Here is a 17,226-nt window from a genome sequence, read left to right on the forward strand (position 1 = left end):
CTCCTCAACAAAGATAAAGATAAACATCCAGTTGACATAATTGCTTTGGCTGCTTTGAAGGTACCTATAACTGATATTCAGTAACCAATTTTTGATAAATTGTTCATCTGATATTGATAACTGAGATTATAAATTTCAAAGTGAGTAAGAAAATAAAGAAGTCACAGGACAAATTATCTGATAATAGTATCTTAATTTCACTCCATTTCCTCAGAACATATTCTTTTTTTTTGTTAAATCATCTCTGTGTACATTAGTGCAATCAAGGGGTACAATGTGATGGTTTCATATATAATCTGAAATATTCTCATCAAATTGTTCAATGTAGCCTTCATGGCATTTTCTTTTTTTTTTTTTTGGCCGGGGCTGGGTTTGAACCCACCACCTTCGGCATACGGGACCGGCGCTCTACCCCTTTGAGCCACAGGCGCCGCCCCTTCATGGCATTTTCTTAGTTATTGTATGTAGACATTTGTATTCTGCCTATAGTAAGTTTCGCCTGTACCCATTTTAAGTTGCACCTTAGGTGTGGCCCCACCCATTACCCTCTCTCCACCCTAATCTCCACCCTCCCTTCCCCTTCCTTGGCCCTTTCTTCATAGTCTTGTGCTATATTTGGGTTACAGCCTTCATGTGAAAGCTAGAATTTAGCTTCATTAAGTACGGCTGACTACACTGGATACTTTTTCTTCCATTCCTGAGATATTTTGCTAAGAAGAATATGTTCCAGCTCCATCCATGTAAACATGAAAGAAGTAAAGTCTCCATTTTTCTTTAAGGCTGCATAATATTCCATGGTATACATGTACCACAATTTGCTAGTCCATTCGTGGGTCAATGGGCACTTGGGCTTCTTCCATGACTTAGCAATTATGAATTGGGCTGCAATAAACATTCTGGTACAGATGTCTTTGTTATATTCTGATTTTTGGTCTTCTGGGTATAAACCTAGTAAAGGAATTATAGGATTGAATGGCAAGTCTATTTTTAGGTCTCTAAGTATTCTCCAAACATCCTTCCAAAAGGAATGTATTAGTGTGCATTCCCACCAGTAGTGTAGAAGTGTGCCCTTTTCTCCACATCCACGCCAACATCTCTGGTTTTGGGATTTTGTTATATGGGCTTTTACTGGGGTTAGGTGATATCTCAAAGTAGTTTTGATTTGCATTTCTCTGATGATTAAGGATGATGAGTTTTTCATGTGTTTGTAGATCGTGCGTCTGTCTTCTTTTTTTTTTTAAAGATTTGTTTTATTTCTACTGGGGAAGGGAGAAGGATAAACAGAACTGTTTTCCAATTTGCTCTCCACTGTATACATACATACTGACAATCATACATACACATACATACACCAAAAGTACTCCAACAAAAAACCCAAGAATCAAAACCCCAAAACACCCTCAAACTCCACTAATACTTCATATTTTGACCAAAAGAACAGATCCTGGAAGTGCAAAATGCAAAATCAAATGACTGAAAAATACTGAACAAACAGCATTATTAATATACAAAATACTTATATTACTGAACTAGTAACAGGTGATGTTCTCCGTGTCTGTAAAACTTTGGAACCACATAGCTGATTTGTTAAATCTAGTCCATGCCAGCTTCCAAAAATCAGAAAAAATTTTAGTTAGCTTCATTCTTTGATGCCTCATCAAAGTTTTGTACAAGATCTAGAACGTCATCATCTTCCTCATCAATGTCTTCTGGTTTTGGTGCTTTGCTATCCAAGACTTGCCATGGGAACTGTTCAGCTAACTTCCTAAGGCTTGTTAAGCTGTCAGCACCAAGCTGACTTAATATTCCAGGAAGCATTTCTGTAATTGGTTTAGCTTCTGCATGACCGGTAATTGCAAAGGTGTTAGCAGAGAGGGAAGCTTGGACTTTGGGATCGTTGAAATGAATAACTGTCCCATCATCTTTAATCATGTTCACCTCTTCAATACCAGCTATATTGTTCACAGCCAGTTTTTTAAGAGAACTCTGAAGCTTTCTGGCATCAGCTATAGCTATTCTATGTACCACCTTCTTTCTGCGAGCTGTACCCTTGCCCCCATCCGGACCTGAGCCTGAAGTTTGGCTAACTTTTCTTGATTCATGCTGTTGGTAAATCTGAAGCAGGGAGGGTCCTCCAACACCAGCACACGGCAAGAGCAGGAAGGCTGCCTCAGACCGCGTCTGTCTTCTTTAGAGAAGTTTCTCTTCAAGTCCCTTGCCCACCCTGAGATGGGGTCACGTGTTCTTTTCTTGCTAATACGTTTGAGTTCTCTGTGGATTCTGGTTATTAGACCTTTATCAGAGGTATAACCTGCAAATATTTTCTCCCATTCTGAGGGCTGTTTGCTTGCTTCACTTACTATGTTCTTGGCTGTGCAGAAGCTTTTTAGTTTGATCAGGTCCCAGTAGTGTATTTTTGATACTGCTTCAATTGCCTGGGGAGTCCTCCTCCGTAAAATACTCACCCAGGCTGATTCCTTCAAGAGTTTTCCCTGAACTTTCAAGTATTTTTATAGTTTCTTTTTTTTTTTTTTTTTTCAGTTTTTGGCCGGGGCTAGGTTTGAACCTGCCACCTCCGGCATATGGGACCGGCACCCTACTCCTTGAGCCACAGGCGCCACCCGTATTTTTATAGTTTCATGTCTTAAGTTTAAATCTTTTATCCAGTGAGTCTATCTTAGTTAATGGTGAAAGGTGTGGGTCCAGTTTCAATCTTCTACAGGTTGCCAGCCAGTTCACCTAGCACCATTTGTTAAATAGGGAATCTTTTCCCCATTGAATGTTTTTAATTGGCTTGTCAGAGATCAAATAACGGTAAGTAGCTGGATTCATCTCTTGGTTCACTATTCTGTTCCAGACATCTACTTCTCTGTTTTTGTGCCAATACCATGCTGTTTTGATCACTATTGATTTATAGTACAGTCTCAGGTCTGGTAGCGTGATTCCTCCTGCTGTGTTTTTATTGATGAGTAATGTTTTGGCTATTCAAAGTTTTTTCTGATCCCATATAAAACGAAGTATTATTTTTTCAAGATCTTTAAAAAATGACAATGGAGCTGTAATAGGAATTGCATTAAAATTATATATTGCTTTGGGTAGTATAGACATTTTAACAATGTTGATTCTTCCCAGCCATGAGCATGGTATGTTTTTCCATTTGTTAACATCTTTGGCTATTTCTTTTCTTAGAGTTTCATAGTTCTCTTTGTAGAGATCTTTCACATCCTTTGTTAGGTATACTCCCAAATATTTCATCTTCTTTGGCACTACTGTGAAAGGAATAGAGTCCTTGACTGTTTTTTTGGCTTGGTTATTGTTGGTATATATAAAGGCTACAGATTTATGGGTGTTGATTTTGTAGCCTGAGACATTGCTGTATTCCTTGATCACTTCTAAAAGTTTTGTAGTAGAACCCCTAGTATTTTCCAGATATACGATCATATCATCTGCAAAGAGTGAAAGTTTGATCTCTTCTGACCCTATGTGGATACCCTTGATCGCCTTTTCTTCCCTAATTGCAATGGCTAAAACTTCCATTACAATGTGAAAGAACAGTGGAGACAATAGGCAGCCTTGCCTGGTTCCTGATCTAAGTGGAAATGATTTCAATTTAACTCCATTCAATATGATATTGGCTGTGGGTGTGCTATAGATGGCCTCTATTAGTTTAAGAAATGTCCCTTCTATACCAATTTTCTTAAGTGTTCTGATCATGAAGGGATACTGTATATTATCAAAAGCTTTTTCTGCATCAATTGAAAGAATCTTATGGTCCTTATGTTTTAGTTTCTTTATGTGCTGAATTACAGTTATAGATTTACGTATATTGAACCAGCCTTGAGACCCTGGGATAAATCCCACTTGGTCGTGGTGTATAATTTTTTTGATGTGTTGTTGGATTCTGTTTGTTAGGATCTTATTGAGTATTTTAGAATCAATATTCATTAGTGATATTGGTCTATAATTTTCTTTTCTTGTTGGGTCTTTCCTTGGTTTGGGGATCAAGGTGACGTTTGCTTCATAGAATGTGTTGGGTAATATTCCTTCTTTTTCTATATTTTGGGAGAGGTTTAGTAATATAGGTACTAGTTCTTCTTTAAATGTTTGGTAGAATTCTGACGTAAAGCCATCTGGTCCTGGGCTTTTCTTTTTAGGGAGATTTTGTATAGTTGATGCTATTTCAGAACGTGATATAGGCCTGTTCAACATTTCCACTTTGTTCTGGTGTACTTCCAGGTATTGGTCGATTTCGTTCGGATTTTCATATTTCTGAGAGTAGAGTTTCTTGTAGTATTCATTAAGGATTTTTTGAATTTCTGAGGGGTCTGTTATTTCATCATTACCATTTCTGATTGATGAAATTAGAGATTTTACTCTATTTTTCCTGGTTAGGTTGGCCAAAGGTTTATCTATTTTATTAATCTTTTCAAAAAACCAACTTTTGGATTTATTGATCTGTTGTATAATTCTTTTGTTTCCAATTTCATTTAATTCTGCTCTGATTTTGGTTATTTCTTTTCTTCTTCTCGCGGGTTGGGGATTGCGGTGCAGCTGTTATGGAGGTCTGGGCCACACCAAACCCAGGAGTTTGAGGTTGCTATGAGTTGTGATGCCACGGCACTCTGCCCAGGGCAACAGCCTAAGGCTCCAGTGTGCCAAAACTGGTCTCACTCTGCCTCTGAGGGTTAAGGCTATAAGGCAGCTCAGTCTCCACCTTTAGGCTGCTCAGTCACTAGGTTACTAGCTCCCGCCCGATCCTTGCTCTGCAACCCTGAGGGCAGAGCTTGTCAGGGCAGTTCTCTCACAATGGCTCCCTGTGCCCATAGCCGAACACTATTAGCTCTGTCCGGCTCAGCGGCTCAGTCTGGGATCCTAGACCATGCCCAAAGTTCTCCACACTCCTGCTCAAGCTCTCCCTAAGGGAGTTCAACTGAGTGCCAAGTCCAAAAACACCAAAACAGTTCACAGGTAAAGCCTTTCCGTTTTGCAGTCTCACTGCTGCTTGTACTTACGGCTGCCAGCGGGATTAGGTCGAATGAACACATGCAACCACTTGCCAGTTTTCCACTTTTTTTGTCCTCCTCTTGGGGTTCAGAAGTCCCTTGCTGACTCCCTGTATCCTCAAAGGGATGATTATAGGCAGATCCCACGAGCCAGAGATGCCTCAAGTCTTATCTCCCCAGACTCACTGTGCCCAGTTGCAGGGAAGCTGTTACTTGGCCGCCATCTTGCTCCACCTCCTCCAGCTTTGCCCCAGAACATATTCAAGTAGATGATCATAACCAGTAAATGGGGAACTTGGAATGCGAACTTGTTTTCCAAATTAAACATTTAGGTGAAATAGTCTTTGTATTTTTTTAAAACATATAAGAACTTTAAATTATAAAAAATAATCTGTTTTATGTCACCCATTCAGGTAGTTATTTTCTGAAAAACAGGATAAGCGCTTTCTTTTGAAAGTTTGATCATGGTAAACATTTCCTTTACACTTAAAGCAAACACAAACATAAGCATTTCAACTCACCATTATCTTCACCTAAAAGAAAATAATAGAAAAGATTTCAGAAAGTATCTTACACAGCTCAGATTCCAATCTTACATATTTCAACATGAGATTAAAAGTGTTAAACTATTAAATATATCATGAGAACTTTGGTCAGTGTAGTCATCCTGGAAATGAGGCCTCTTAAAATAAGAACATAGGCCAAAGAGTATAAAATTTGCACATATGTTTTATGCAATAAATAATGCCAGAAAGCAACTAAAAATAATAAACCCACTACTTTAGAAAATTAGCAGATATACAAAGCTTCTCCTTTAATCTTTATGTGCACAACCCTGTCCGAATATAACTGTTTCTATGCTGAAATATGCTGCTCATTTAAACTACTGCTCTCCAGTACAGGTATACTTAGTAACAGTACCTCCTACCAGGGGTCCTCAAACTACGGCCCATGGGCCACATGGGGTGGTGTGATTGTATTTGTTCCCATTGTGTTTTTTTTTACTTCAAAGTAAGATATGTACAGTGTGCATAGGAATTTGTTCATAGTTTTTTTTTTTAACTATAGTTTGGCCCTCCAATGGTCTGAGGACAGTGAACTGGCCCCGTTTAAAAAGTTTGAGGACCCCTGTCAGTGAAGCCCTCGTGCTGGAGTTGCTCCAGGGCTCCCTAGAGATGAGGAACAGGCTAGAAGGTTGGGCTTTAGGGCTCCATAGCTCCACCTGTCAGCTTTATATGTAGGGTACTAAATGTAAGATTTTGTTTTTGGAAAAAAAGTCATTTTGCTCCAAACTGTTAGAAAAATAGATGTACAAACCTGTTGCAACTTATGAATAGTATGGAAGAAACACAGTTCAGAGGACATGGGGCCAAGCATAGTGGCTCATGTCTGTAATCCCAGCAATTTGGGAGGCCAAGGCGGGAGGATCGCTTGAGGTCAGGAGTTCAAGACCAGCTTGGGCAGCATAGGGAGACCACATCTTTACAGTAAATAAAAAATTAGCCTTAGCTACTGAGTAGACTGAGGCAGGAGAATCGCTTGAACCCAGGAGTTCAAGGCTGCAGTGAGCTATGATCACTGTATTCCAGTCTAGGCTATAAAGCAAGACCCTATCTCTAAAAAAAAAAATGAAAAAAAGAAGACAACTAAAGAGGAGCTGTTAATCACCAATTTCAATGGCGACAGGATGCAGACAGCATCAGCAAGAGCTATTTAATTACTTTATGGAGTACTCCTGTAACAGCCAGCGCCCATTCTCTTTCCCCTCACCCAGTCTTTTGTCTTTCTTTAATATGTTGTTTTCTCCTTTTCTCTTCCTTCCCTCCATCTTTTTCTACAGAGTGATTTCCTTCCTCTCCTCATCTTTCTAGCAGTTTTAGGTCTCTAATTTATCATAACATGGAAGTTCCTGTGACTTCAGAGTTTTACTGAGTGAACAGTAATATTTTCTGCTTTAAAAGTAATTGACCATGGTAAATATCTGGAAGAATACCTTCCAAACTGTATACTATGTGGAACAGTAATTGGGTTGGGGAAGAGCATTCCCTTTTCAATTTATACCTTCTATACTGCTTCAATTTTTATAAAATTTTGTGTAATTAAAACATTTAAGTTGAGCCCAGGAGTTGGAGGTTGCTGTGAGCTGTGACATCATGGCACTCTACCCAGGGAAATAGCTTAAGGCTATTTTCTGGCTCTGTCTCAACAAACAAACAAACAAACAAACAAAAAAACATTTAAGTTGAAAACAGGAAAGTTATGAATTGAAAGTAATAAAAGAGACAAAGGGTAAGAAGCCACACATGTCTTTTCCATGACCCAATCCCCGTCTCCAGGCAGTTTCGAAATGAATTTGGGGAAAAAGATTATTTGCCACACTGTGATAGACTCAGCATGCAAACGCAGTCTATGTATTCAATATTTCCAAGTCTATTGGTTCTCAAAATGTCTAAAAAGATACAAATTTAGACCAGGAAATTCAATTTCTTAAAAATAAATTTCAGTCTAAAGAAAACATTGGAATGCTTAAGTCCATTACAGGGTTGCTCCCAGGGTTTGGTTTCTGAGAACAGAATGAGGATGTGCCCAAATGACTACAGCAATACTGTCCCATTGAAACATAATGCAGGCACATATGCAATTAAAAATTTTTCTAATATCGGGCGGCACCTGTGGCTCAGTGAGTAGGGCGCCGGCCCCATATGCCGAGGGTGGCGGGTTCAAACCCAGCCCCGGCCAAACTGCAACAAAAAAATAGCCGGGTGCTGTGGCGGGCACCTGTAGTCCCAGCTACTCGGGAGGCTGAGGCAAAAGAATCGCTTAAGCCCAGGAGCTGGAGGTTGCTGTGAGCTGTGTGATGCCACGGCACTCTACCAAGGGCCATAAAGTGAGACTCTGTCTCCACAAAAAAAAAAAAAAAAAAAATGTTTTTCTAATATCTACATTATTAAAAGTAAAATGTATACATGTCCTATGACACAATAATGTTACATGATGCAAGGAATCTTACCAAAACAAAGTTCTGTTTAGTGGCAATAATATTTTTATCTTGCTTCAGTTTTTAAAGTGTAAATGAACTAAAATAAATTAAAATTTCAAATTTGGTTTCACATTAGCCACATTTCTAGAGTACTGCTGAAGGCAGCCTAAGTTTCTAAAACTTCTCTATGTTCTTCCTACTCAAAGTGTGGTACATAGGTCAGCATCCTGCATAGCACCCAGATCTGCAGAATCAGAACCTGTACATTAACAAGTTTTCTATGTGAGATGTATGAACACTGAAGTTTGAGAAGAACTGGGATAAGCCATTGGTTCTAAAACCTAATATTAGATTAATAAAACCTAATAAAAGCCATTGGTTCTAAAACCTAATATTAGATTAATAAAACCTAATAAAAGCCATTGGTTCTAAAACCTAATATTAGATTAATGAAACCTAATATTGCATATTAGAACCACCTAAACTAAAGAGTTCAAAAAATACCAAGGATTTTTACTTAATTAGCATGGATAGTCCCTGGGCATGTAGATTTCTAAGAGGTCCCCAGGAAATCTCTGATATATGTGGCTTACTCACATATTCTAATTTATTTTACATAAAGCTTCTAGTTTAGGTAGTCAGGGGCACTGGAGTAGCAACTGTGCAGTTAGACACAGCAGCCAGCCAGCAGCCTCCCACAGTCGGGTGGGGTCTTTGTGTGTCGCGCCAGCCTGCCTAGCTTGGTTATCTCCGTTCTTCCTACTTTGCTCCAGGAGGCCCAGGTGACTGCCACAGTCTCTGTGGCCTTATAACTTGCAGATATTGAAAGATCACTGGAGGAATGCCAGACACCACAGAAGTCAGGAAATACAACAAATGGTGCCCATGAAGAGACCCAGGGAGACCCATTTCCCCATTGTGATTGGAAGTCAACACACTGACCACCTGGATGAGTCCACTGACAGCTCAGTTTCTCCCTGACCTTGCTGGGAGAAACTCCAGGCAGAATTAGAAATGCTAGTTATTTTACCAAGGCTTTGATTAACATGGCATATTTTCAAATATTCCTAGGCTGCTGTGAGGCATCAGGTTCACTTTATAAGGCAAATAAAAAGCCTTTAGGGAAAAACCCCTTCTAGGGCGGCGCCTGTGGCTCAAGGAGTAGGGCGCCGGTCCCATATGCTAGAGGTGGTGGGTTCAAACCTAGCTCCAGCCAAAAAAAAAAAAAAAAGAAAAACCCCTTCTAATTTAGGGTCTGGCATATAGTAGGCACTTAATAAATGAAAATAGTTATCTAAAATGTGTATAGAAATCTTGAGATTTGACTAGGAACTAATCTTACACTTTGTTGACAACTAATCTTTATCTTTGTCGATAAAATTAGGAAAAAATATAAAATAACTGAAAAAATTTTCAGTCTAAAGTTTCGTTGCAAAGATGTTTTATAAATAATATCTAAAAACATGAAATGTATCTATGAAAAACCTACCTCGGCTGGGTGCCAGAGGATTTAAAGGACGATAAACAGATCGAGGCCTGAAAAAGAAAACATTAATACCCAAACGTTAAATGGTTTGACTTTTACATCTGATTTTTTTCCAACACAAATGTGCCCCTCTGCTCCACCCTCCCTTTACTCCTCCTGCCACACCCCCTCCAGTTACTTGAAACAGTTTTCCTCATAGATGCTGTTCCACACTCTCCAAGCAGAGGTCCCTTTATAGCCAGTGTAGCGCTCTGGATTCAGCAGTAGGTCTACATATTGAGCAGCTGGAGATCTCTCATCTGAACGAGAAACAGTTCATAAAAACCATCCATATTTCACCATTTACCTGACACTTAGTGTTACCAACTAAACAGGACTAGGTTAAAGAAATACTACGTTCCGCGCCTGTAGCTCAAATAGCTAAGGCGCGAGCCACATACATGGGTGGGAGGAGCTAGCGGGTTCAAATCCAGCCCAGGCCCGCCAAACAATGACATTTACAATCAAAAAATAGCTGGGTGTTGGGCGGCGCCTGTGGCTCAAAGGGATAGGGCGCCAGTCCCATATGCTGGAGGTGGCAGTCCCATATGCTGGAGGTGGTGGGTTCAAACCCAGCCTCGGCCAAAAAAAAAAGACAAAAAATAGCTGGGTGTTGTGGTGGGCGTCTGTAATCCCAGCTACTCAGAAGGCTGAGGCAAGAGAATCACGTAAGCCCAAGAGCTGGAGGTTGCTGTGAGCTGTGACACCACAGCATTCTACCCAGGGTGACAGCTTGAGACTCTGTCTAAAAAAAAAAAAAATACGTTTTTCTTTCTTTCTTTCTTTTTTTTTTTTTTTTTTGTAGAGGCAGAGTCTCACTTTATCGCCCTTGGTAGAGTGCCGTAGCGTCACACAGCTCACAGCAACCTCCAACTCCTGGGCTTAGGCAATTCCCTTGCCTCAGCCTCCCGAGTAGCTGGGACTAAGAAATACGTTTTTCAAGTAGTCTCCAACTTAGATGTAGATTGGTTAGCACATTTGTGAATGTGCTTGACCCAGGACGTAGAAAAATTATGAGTTGGTGCTTGTAGCGCAGTGGTTATAGCGCCGGCCACATGCACCAAGGCTGGTGGGTCTAAACCCAGCCTGGGCCAGCTAAACAACGACAACTGCAACAAAAAAATAGATGGGCGTTGTGGTGGGCGCCTGTAGTCTCAGCTATGTGGGGAGGCTGAAACAAGAGAATTGCTTAAGCCCAAGAGTTTGAGGTTGCTGCGAGCTGTGATGCCACGGCACTCTACCAAGGGTAACATGGTGAGACTCTGTCTCAAAAGAAAAATTACTTGAGAGAGAAAAAAACCTCAACTTTCCATTCACTATTCAGTGCTCTTTTAAGTAATGTCATATCCCTCACCTTATTAAAGACATTCATCCTTTCTTAATTTTCTTTTTTTGGCCGGGGCTGGGTTTGAACCCGCCACCTCCGGCATATGGGACGGGCGCCCTACTCCTTGAGCCACAGGCGCCGCCCAATCCTTTCTTAATTTTTAATCACCCAAGTTTGAAAAGACGAAACAAAATCCTAACCTGTTAATATTTTACGTGATTGTTTATTTAAGCATACACCTACCTAACCACATGATTGCAAAAATTTCCTTAATATATATTGTATTAAAAATAGAGATTTCCCTTCTACTCTTTACTTGGACTTTTGAAGTAAATGGTGATTTACTTTGTGATTCAAATCTGATTACTGATAAACTACACAATGCTCTAGTTTTAAAAACACGTATTATTTATTTTTACCAATGTTAACATACTGAAGTGATTTTTTCACAGTCAAACCAGTACAGTTAGCACAACTTTCAATAACTTCTTGAAAAACCTTATATTAAATAACCATTTCCACATTAAAACGCGAATGAGTATATCTACTATTTGGGCATTTTGATAGAAATCTCTGAGGAATACAAATGATAAAGAAAAATGGGCAGCGCCTATGGCTCAGTGGGTAGGGTGCCGGCCCCATATACCGAGGGTGGCGGGTTCAAACCCAGCCCCTGCCAAACTGCAACAACAACAACAACAACAAAAATAACTGGGCCTTGTGGCGGGGGCCTATAGTCCCGGCTACTCGGAAGGCTGAGGCAAGAGAATTGCCTAAACCCAGGAGTTGGAGGTTGCTGTGAGCTGTGTGACGCCACAGCACTCTACCCAGGGTAATAAAGTGAGACTCTGTCTCTACAAAAAAAAAAAGCTCTTAATTGTTGAAGCACACATTCTGGGTAGGAAGGGAAAACATATACTTTCATCACTATAGAAAATTGTATGATCTTATATACACATAAGCTCAAGTACTACATATGTTGGCACAGATATATTCCTTTATTTATACCCTTATTACCTTTTGTTGTCATGAGATTAAATAAATAGTTCATAGGCACCTGGCTTAAAAGAAGGGTGCCAATATAGTCATCAAATGCCCTTCTTCCTTTCATTACCCAACAGTGTATTTTCCTGGCAGTGAACAATATTCACTGGATATTCAATGACCATAGATTGGGATTATCCACAATCATAAAGGGAAAATGGCACCTTGATCATACCTTCTGAGGATTCCCTGGTACTTTTTTTTTTTGAGACAGTCTTAGTATGTCACCTTCAGTAGAGTGCCATGGCATCACAGCTCACAGCAACCTCAAACTCTTGGGCTCAAGCAATTCTCTTGCCTTAGCCTTCCAAGTAGCCAGGCACCTGCCACAACACCCGGCCATTTTTTTGTAGTAGTTGTCGTTGTTTAGCAGGCCTGGGCCAGGCTTGAACCCACCAGTCTTGGTGCACATGGCTGGCGCCATAACCACTGTGCTAGGGCACCAAGCTATTACCTGGTACTTTTATGATGTAGGAAGAATACAAAGATAATTAACAACTTACCATTATTAAATGGGTTATATATAACTTACATTGGAAACATGATTTTGCAAACTTTATATCACCTCCATTTCTAGCCCTAAAATTATAAAGATATTCCACTATACAAAACAAGGCAAAGGAAACAATTTACAGGTGGATAAATAAAAACTGTCTAAGAACACAGATTGATTCAGGACTATAATAACTTCTAAACCTTACTTTAGGCTTGGCACCCATAGTATAGTGGTTATGGTACCAGCCACATACACCAAAGTTGGTGAGTTCAAACCTAGCCCGGGCCAGCTAAACCAAAATGACAACTGCAACAAAAAATAGCTGGGCGTTGTGGCTGGCACCTGTAGTCCCAGCTACTTGGGAGGCTGAGGCAAGAGAATTGCTTAAGCCCAGGAGTTTGAGGTTGCTGTGTGCTGTGATGCCACCACACTCTACCAAGGGCAACATAGTGAAACTGTCTCAAAACAAAAGAAAACAGAACAAAAAAAAACTTACTTTAAAAATAAAAATTCTAACTATGAAGTTATTAAAAGTATGGTTTTTAGTAAAAGTACAATAAAATGTTAAAATTGATTATTTAATTTCTATTGTTAAATATCTTTGAGCTGTTTCTGAATAAATTTATTTGCAAAATTGATTTGATTATAAACTAAATAAATATTTAACATAACTAAGCAAATATATATTTTCTGATTCACACATATGTATGTATGGATGTATCAAAATTCATGTGTGTACATGTGGGACAACGTGTACAGGTCATCTGTGAACAGGCAGAGTAGACTAGTTATCAACCCCTTTTCCCAACAAAACCAACTAAATAACCAATGAAGGAAAAAAGAGATTCAGATGTGACAGCATAATGATTGAAAATATATATATTTTAAGGGAGCTAAACTTATATCAGCTTTGTTTTGTTTTAATAGGCAAGAGTCTTGCTACGTTACCCAAGCTGGAGTCCAACTCCTAGGCTCAAGTGATCTTTCATCTCAGCCTCCTAAGTAGCTGGATAGCAAGGTGCACCACTGCACTTAACTCACTAATCTTGGTTTTTATAATTACTTCCTTAAATAAAACTCATATTCTCAGTGTTCCTAATGTTCATTCCTTTAATTCAATCAAGAGGTTTTTTTGTTTGTTTGTTTTGAGACAGAATCTCAAGCTGTCGCCCTGGATAGAGTGCCATGGCACCACAGGTCACAGCTCACAGCAACCTCAAACTCGTTGAGTTTAAGCGATTCTCTTGCCTCAGCCTCCCAGGTAGCTGGGACAACTGGCGCCTGCAATAACACCCAGCTATTTTTTGTTGTTGTTGTTGCAGTTGTCATTGTTGTTTTAGCTGGCCCGAGCCAAGTTTGAACCCTCCAGCTTCAGTGTATGTGGCTGGTGCCCTATCCATTGACCTATAGGCACTGCCAATCAAGAGTTATTTTTTAAAAAATGTTTTAATACTTTTTCAAATCATGAAAAGAGTGGATTTTGTTAACTTACGCTAGGAATTTGTAAGCTATAACTCAAGGGCCAAATCTGCCCCACTGTCTATTTTTGTAAATAACATTTTCTTGGAACAGAGCCATGTTCATTTGCTTATCTAGTGTGTTCACACAATAATGGCAGAGTCGAGCAGGTTGGGACAAACTGTATGGTCTACAAAGCCTATAATATTTACTGTTTGCCCATTTACTGAAAAAGCTTGTCAAACGCTGATCTACATTGACTCAAGTAAATAAACAAACAAACAGAAATTCCAGACATCAAGAGTGAGCAGCATGTGTGGAGAAAGCACATCCAGGCTGAGCTCCCTGCAAACACATTATTGCTGGTGTCTATCCTTATCCCGGCCATCTGTGACACTGATTTTAATTTGTTCCTAACCTATAAATTTTCTTTGTAATAGGCTGCATCATTCACTCAGATAATTCTCTCTGGACCTTCTTCTCCTTTTCTCTTCTCCCTGTACAAAGCTGCTCGAAAGCTCTTCTATTTGACCATGCTAAGTATTACCTAAGGATTGAATTTCCTTTGAATCCAAATTCCTAATTCTAGGAATTCATCAACTTGAACTAAAGTTATTTTCCTCCTCCTCAAGTATACCATTTTCCTCAACCAAATGTTTTTTTTTTTTTTTTGTAGAGACAGAGTCTCACTGTACTGCCCTCGGGTAGAGTGCCGTGGCGTCACACGGCTCACAGCAACCTCCAACTCCTGGGCTTACACGATTCTCTTGCCTCAGCCTCCCGAGCAGCTGGGACTACAGGCGCCTGCCACAACGCCCGGCTATTTTTTGGTTGCAGTTTGGCCGGGGCTGGGTCCGAACCGCCACCCTCAGCATATGGGGCCGGCGCCCTACTCACTGAGCCACAGGCGCCGCCCAACCAAATGTTCTTTTCACAGTCCTAAGAGTCATGAGGTCACACCACATTTTCAAGGACGCTATACATTCGTCCCTGCCTCCTAACCTATACATCCATTAAAACATAATGGTGACATGGGACAACTTAGTGTGTAAGATTTTCGTTCATGGTCACAGATAAAAAGTATTATATTATAAACTTAGGATTTAACACACAGCCCTCCATCACTAACCCTATCCCAAATTGCTGTGATTTAAACAGTTGAGAATAATCTATAGTTCATAAAGTTCTTAAGTAATACACAGACTTAGAAAGTATTTTAAGGGAAAAAAGAAAGTAAAACTCTGTTATACTATTTAGGCTATTCATGAATCAACTATTTCATTCAGCAGATATTAATTAAATACCCACCATGTCCAGGCACTGTTCTAGGCACCAGGGATATAGTAGTGAACCAAAAAGATACTGCCTTGCCCTGAAGTAGCTCACAGTCTAGTTGGAGAAGACAGACAACAAGCCACTAAACTAAATGATACACCCTACACTGCTGTCAGTGATGCAGACGTATGTATATATGGATGTATAAATATTCATGTGTGTACCTGTGGGACAACATGTGTATAGTGTCCTCTATGAACAGGCAGACTAGGCCAGTATCAGTCCCTTCACCCAACAAAACCAACTAAATAACCAATGAAGAAAAAAAAAGATTCAGACGTGATAGCATAATGATTGAAAATATATATTAAGGGAGCTAAAAATTACAAGAGTAAAATCAATTCTATCAGCTTTGTTTTGTTTTAACAGGCAGTATGATTGCTCTAGATACTTGAAGATACTTGAAGTGTTCAGCAGCACTGCAGTCTGTTTCCAACTATGCATGCTTGAAACCCAAATTCCTTTGTCCACCACCAAAAATACAATACCAAGATAAAAAGTAAAAAGGGGCCAAATGAATGATTTAAGCCCACTCAGCACAATCTTTGGGATTATTATCCTATTGATAAAAATTGTGAGTCACTGCAATTATCCTCTCTTAAGAGAAGTTATAGTTACTCTGATATAGTGTGTCCAATCTTTGCACCATCCGAGGGGGCTCTTGGAAAGGAGTTTGGGGAATAGAATTAAGAGTCCTCCTTGGTGGTTCAGCGCCTGTAGCTCGGTGGTTAGGGCTCCAGCCACATACACTGGGGTGGCGGGTTCGAACCTGGTCCAGGCCTGCTACACAACGACAACAACAACAAAAAAATAGCTGGGCGTTGTGGTGGGCACCTGTAGTCCCAGCTACTTGGGAGGCTGAGGCAAGAGAATCGCTTAAGCCCAAGAGTTTCAGGTTGCTGTGAGCTGTGGTGCCATTGGCACTTTACCAAGGGTGACATAGTGAAACTGTCTCAAAAAAAAAAAAAAAAAAAAAAAAGGAGTCCTCCCTGGTATTGGAAAGCATCTTTAAGTGAGCTTGTTAAGACCTACAGCAAATTCCAATGTAAACATGTTTATAGTATGTTCACAGACCTGTAACTGAGTAGATTCAATTGAAGGTCTTGTGTAAATCTTGGGCAAGTTATTTAGTCTTTTTGAGACTCAGTTTTCTCAAATATGAAATAATACACACCTATTAAGGTGGCTGCAGAGATTAGAAGCAGTGTATTTAAGGCACCTAACAGGTCCTGGAACACAGCAGGCTTTCAATAAATGCCATTATGAAGAATAAAATCTATAGAGCAAAATCCACTATTCACTCAGATTATATTTCCATTGATTCAAATGTCTTATAAATGGGTTAAAACTAAAATAATTTAATTATAATAGTTTAATTTTATTACCATCAAGTTCACAAAAGTGATCCTGTGAATCATCATATCTTGCCCAGTCAATGAAAGCTTCTTTGCTTTGATTACTATGGGAAGGAGGAATAAAAAAGAAAAAGGATTAAATTTGGAGTTGAAAATTTTAACACTGTATTCTAATGTAATTAAAATAAATAATCTTAGGTCACTTCTTTATTAGATGATGTCACACATTCCATCATTAGTGACTGCATGAAGGAATGATAAAAAAATTATGTGAAAAACATATTAAATTCCATGAGTGATTTATATTTTTAAATACATTAAAATTATTAGCCCTAGTCTAATAATTGTTTTACTTACAAATTAATTTACAAATACATATAACATGCAGTTAAAACACAAAAATCAAGCTGGCCTTTTCAGTTAAGTTAGAAATTGTAATAATGTTTATATTTCTTCCAGAACTAAATAAATAAAATTTATTTTTAGAATTCTCTTGATTTAAATTGCTCCTACAATTACAAGATCCAAAATATTAAGAACTGTATTTCTTTTAGCTCCCACCCAATGTGGTATTCACTGATTATACCAATACCACTTTTATCATGGTTTATCATTTTACATCCTAATTCACGTTTAACAAAATCTATGATCAGGGCTGGGTGCTGTGGCTCACACCTGTAATCCTAACACTTGGGAGGCCAAG

At 39.3% G+C, this 17,226-nt stretch overlaps 2 protein-coding genes and 1 pseudogene across 12 annotated transcripts in view; 1 reads left to right on the plus strand and 2 right to left on the minus strand.

Moving 5' to 3' along the window:
* GPR137B (G protein-coupled receptor 137B) overlaps positions 1-17,226 on the plus strand; it is a 118,823-nt gene that overhangs the window by 82,068 nt on the left and 19,529 nt on the right. The window contains exon 9 of one of the 2 annotated variants that reach the window (XR_008382985.1): positions 2,542-3,003. The exons of the other annotated variant lie outside the window; for it this stretch is intronic. The gene's annotated coding sequence lies outside the window, so the exon portion shown is untranslated. Of the gene's footprint in view, positions 1-2,541; positions 3,004-17,226 lie in introns of those variants that run through there. 2 annotated transcript variants of the gene reach the window in all.
* ERO1B (endoplasmic reticulum oxidoreductase 1 beta) overlaps positions 1-17,226 on the minus strand; it is a 68,246-nt gene that overhangs the window by 18,790 nt on the left and 32,230 nt on the right. For all 9 annotated transcript variants that reach the window (XM_053604791.1, XM_053604793.1, XM_053604795.1 and 6 more), the window contains 3 exons: positions 16,554-16,627; positions 9,648-9,768; positions 9,473-9,519 (listed from right to left, as the gene is read on the minus strand). In XM_053604791.1, the coding sequence (XP_053460766.1) occupies positions 9,473-9,519; positions 9,648-9,768; positions 16,554-16,627 (242 nt within the window). The remainder of the gene's footprint in view (positions 1-9,472; positions 9,520-9,647; positions 9,769-16,553; positions 16,628-17,226) is intronic.
* Positions 1,169-2,533, minus strand: LOC128595805 (transcription factor BTF3 homolog 4-like; annotated as a pseudogene). The gene has a single exon (XR_008382986.1). The product of XR_008382986.1 is annotated as a transcription factor BTF3 homolog 4-like (transcript).

Source organism: Nycticebus coucang, chromosome 10 (genome assembly GCF_027406575.1).
Source record: "Nycticebus coucang isolate mNycCou1 chromosome 10, mNycCou1.pri, whole genome shotgun sequence".
In the NCBI taxonomy this organism is placed as follows: Eukaryota; Metazoa; Chordata; class Mammalia; order Primates; family Lorisidae; genus Nycticebus; species Nycticebus coucang.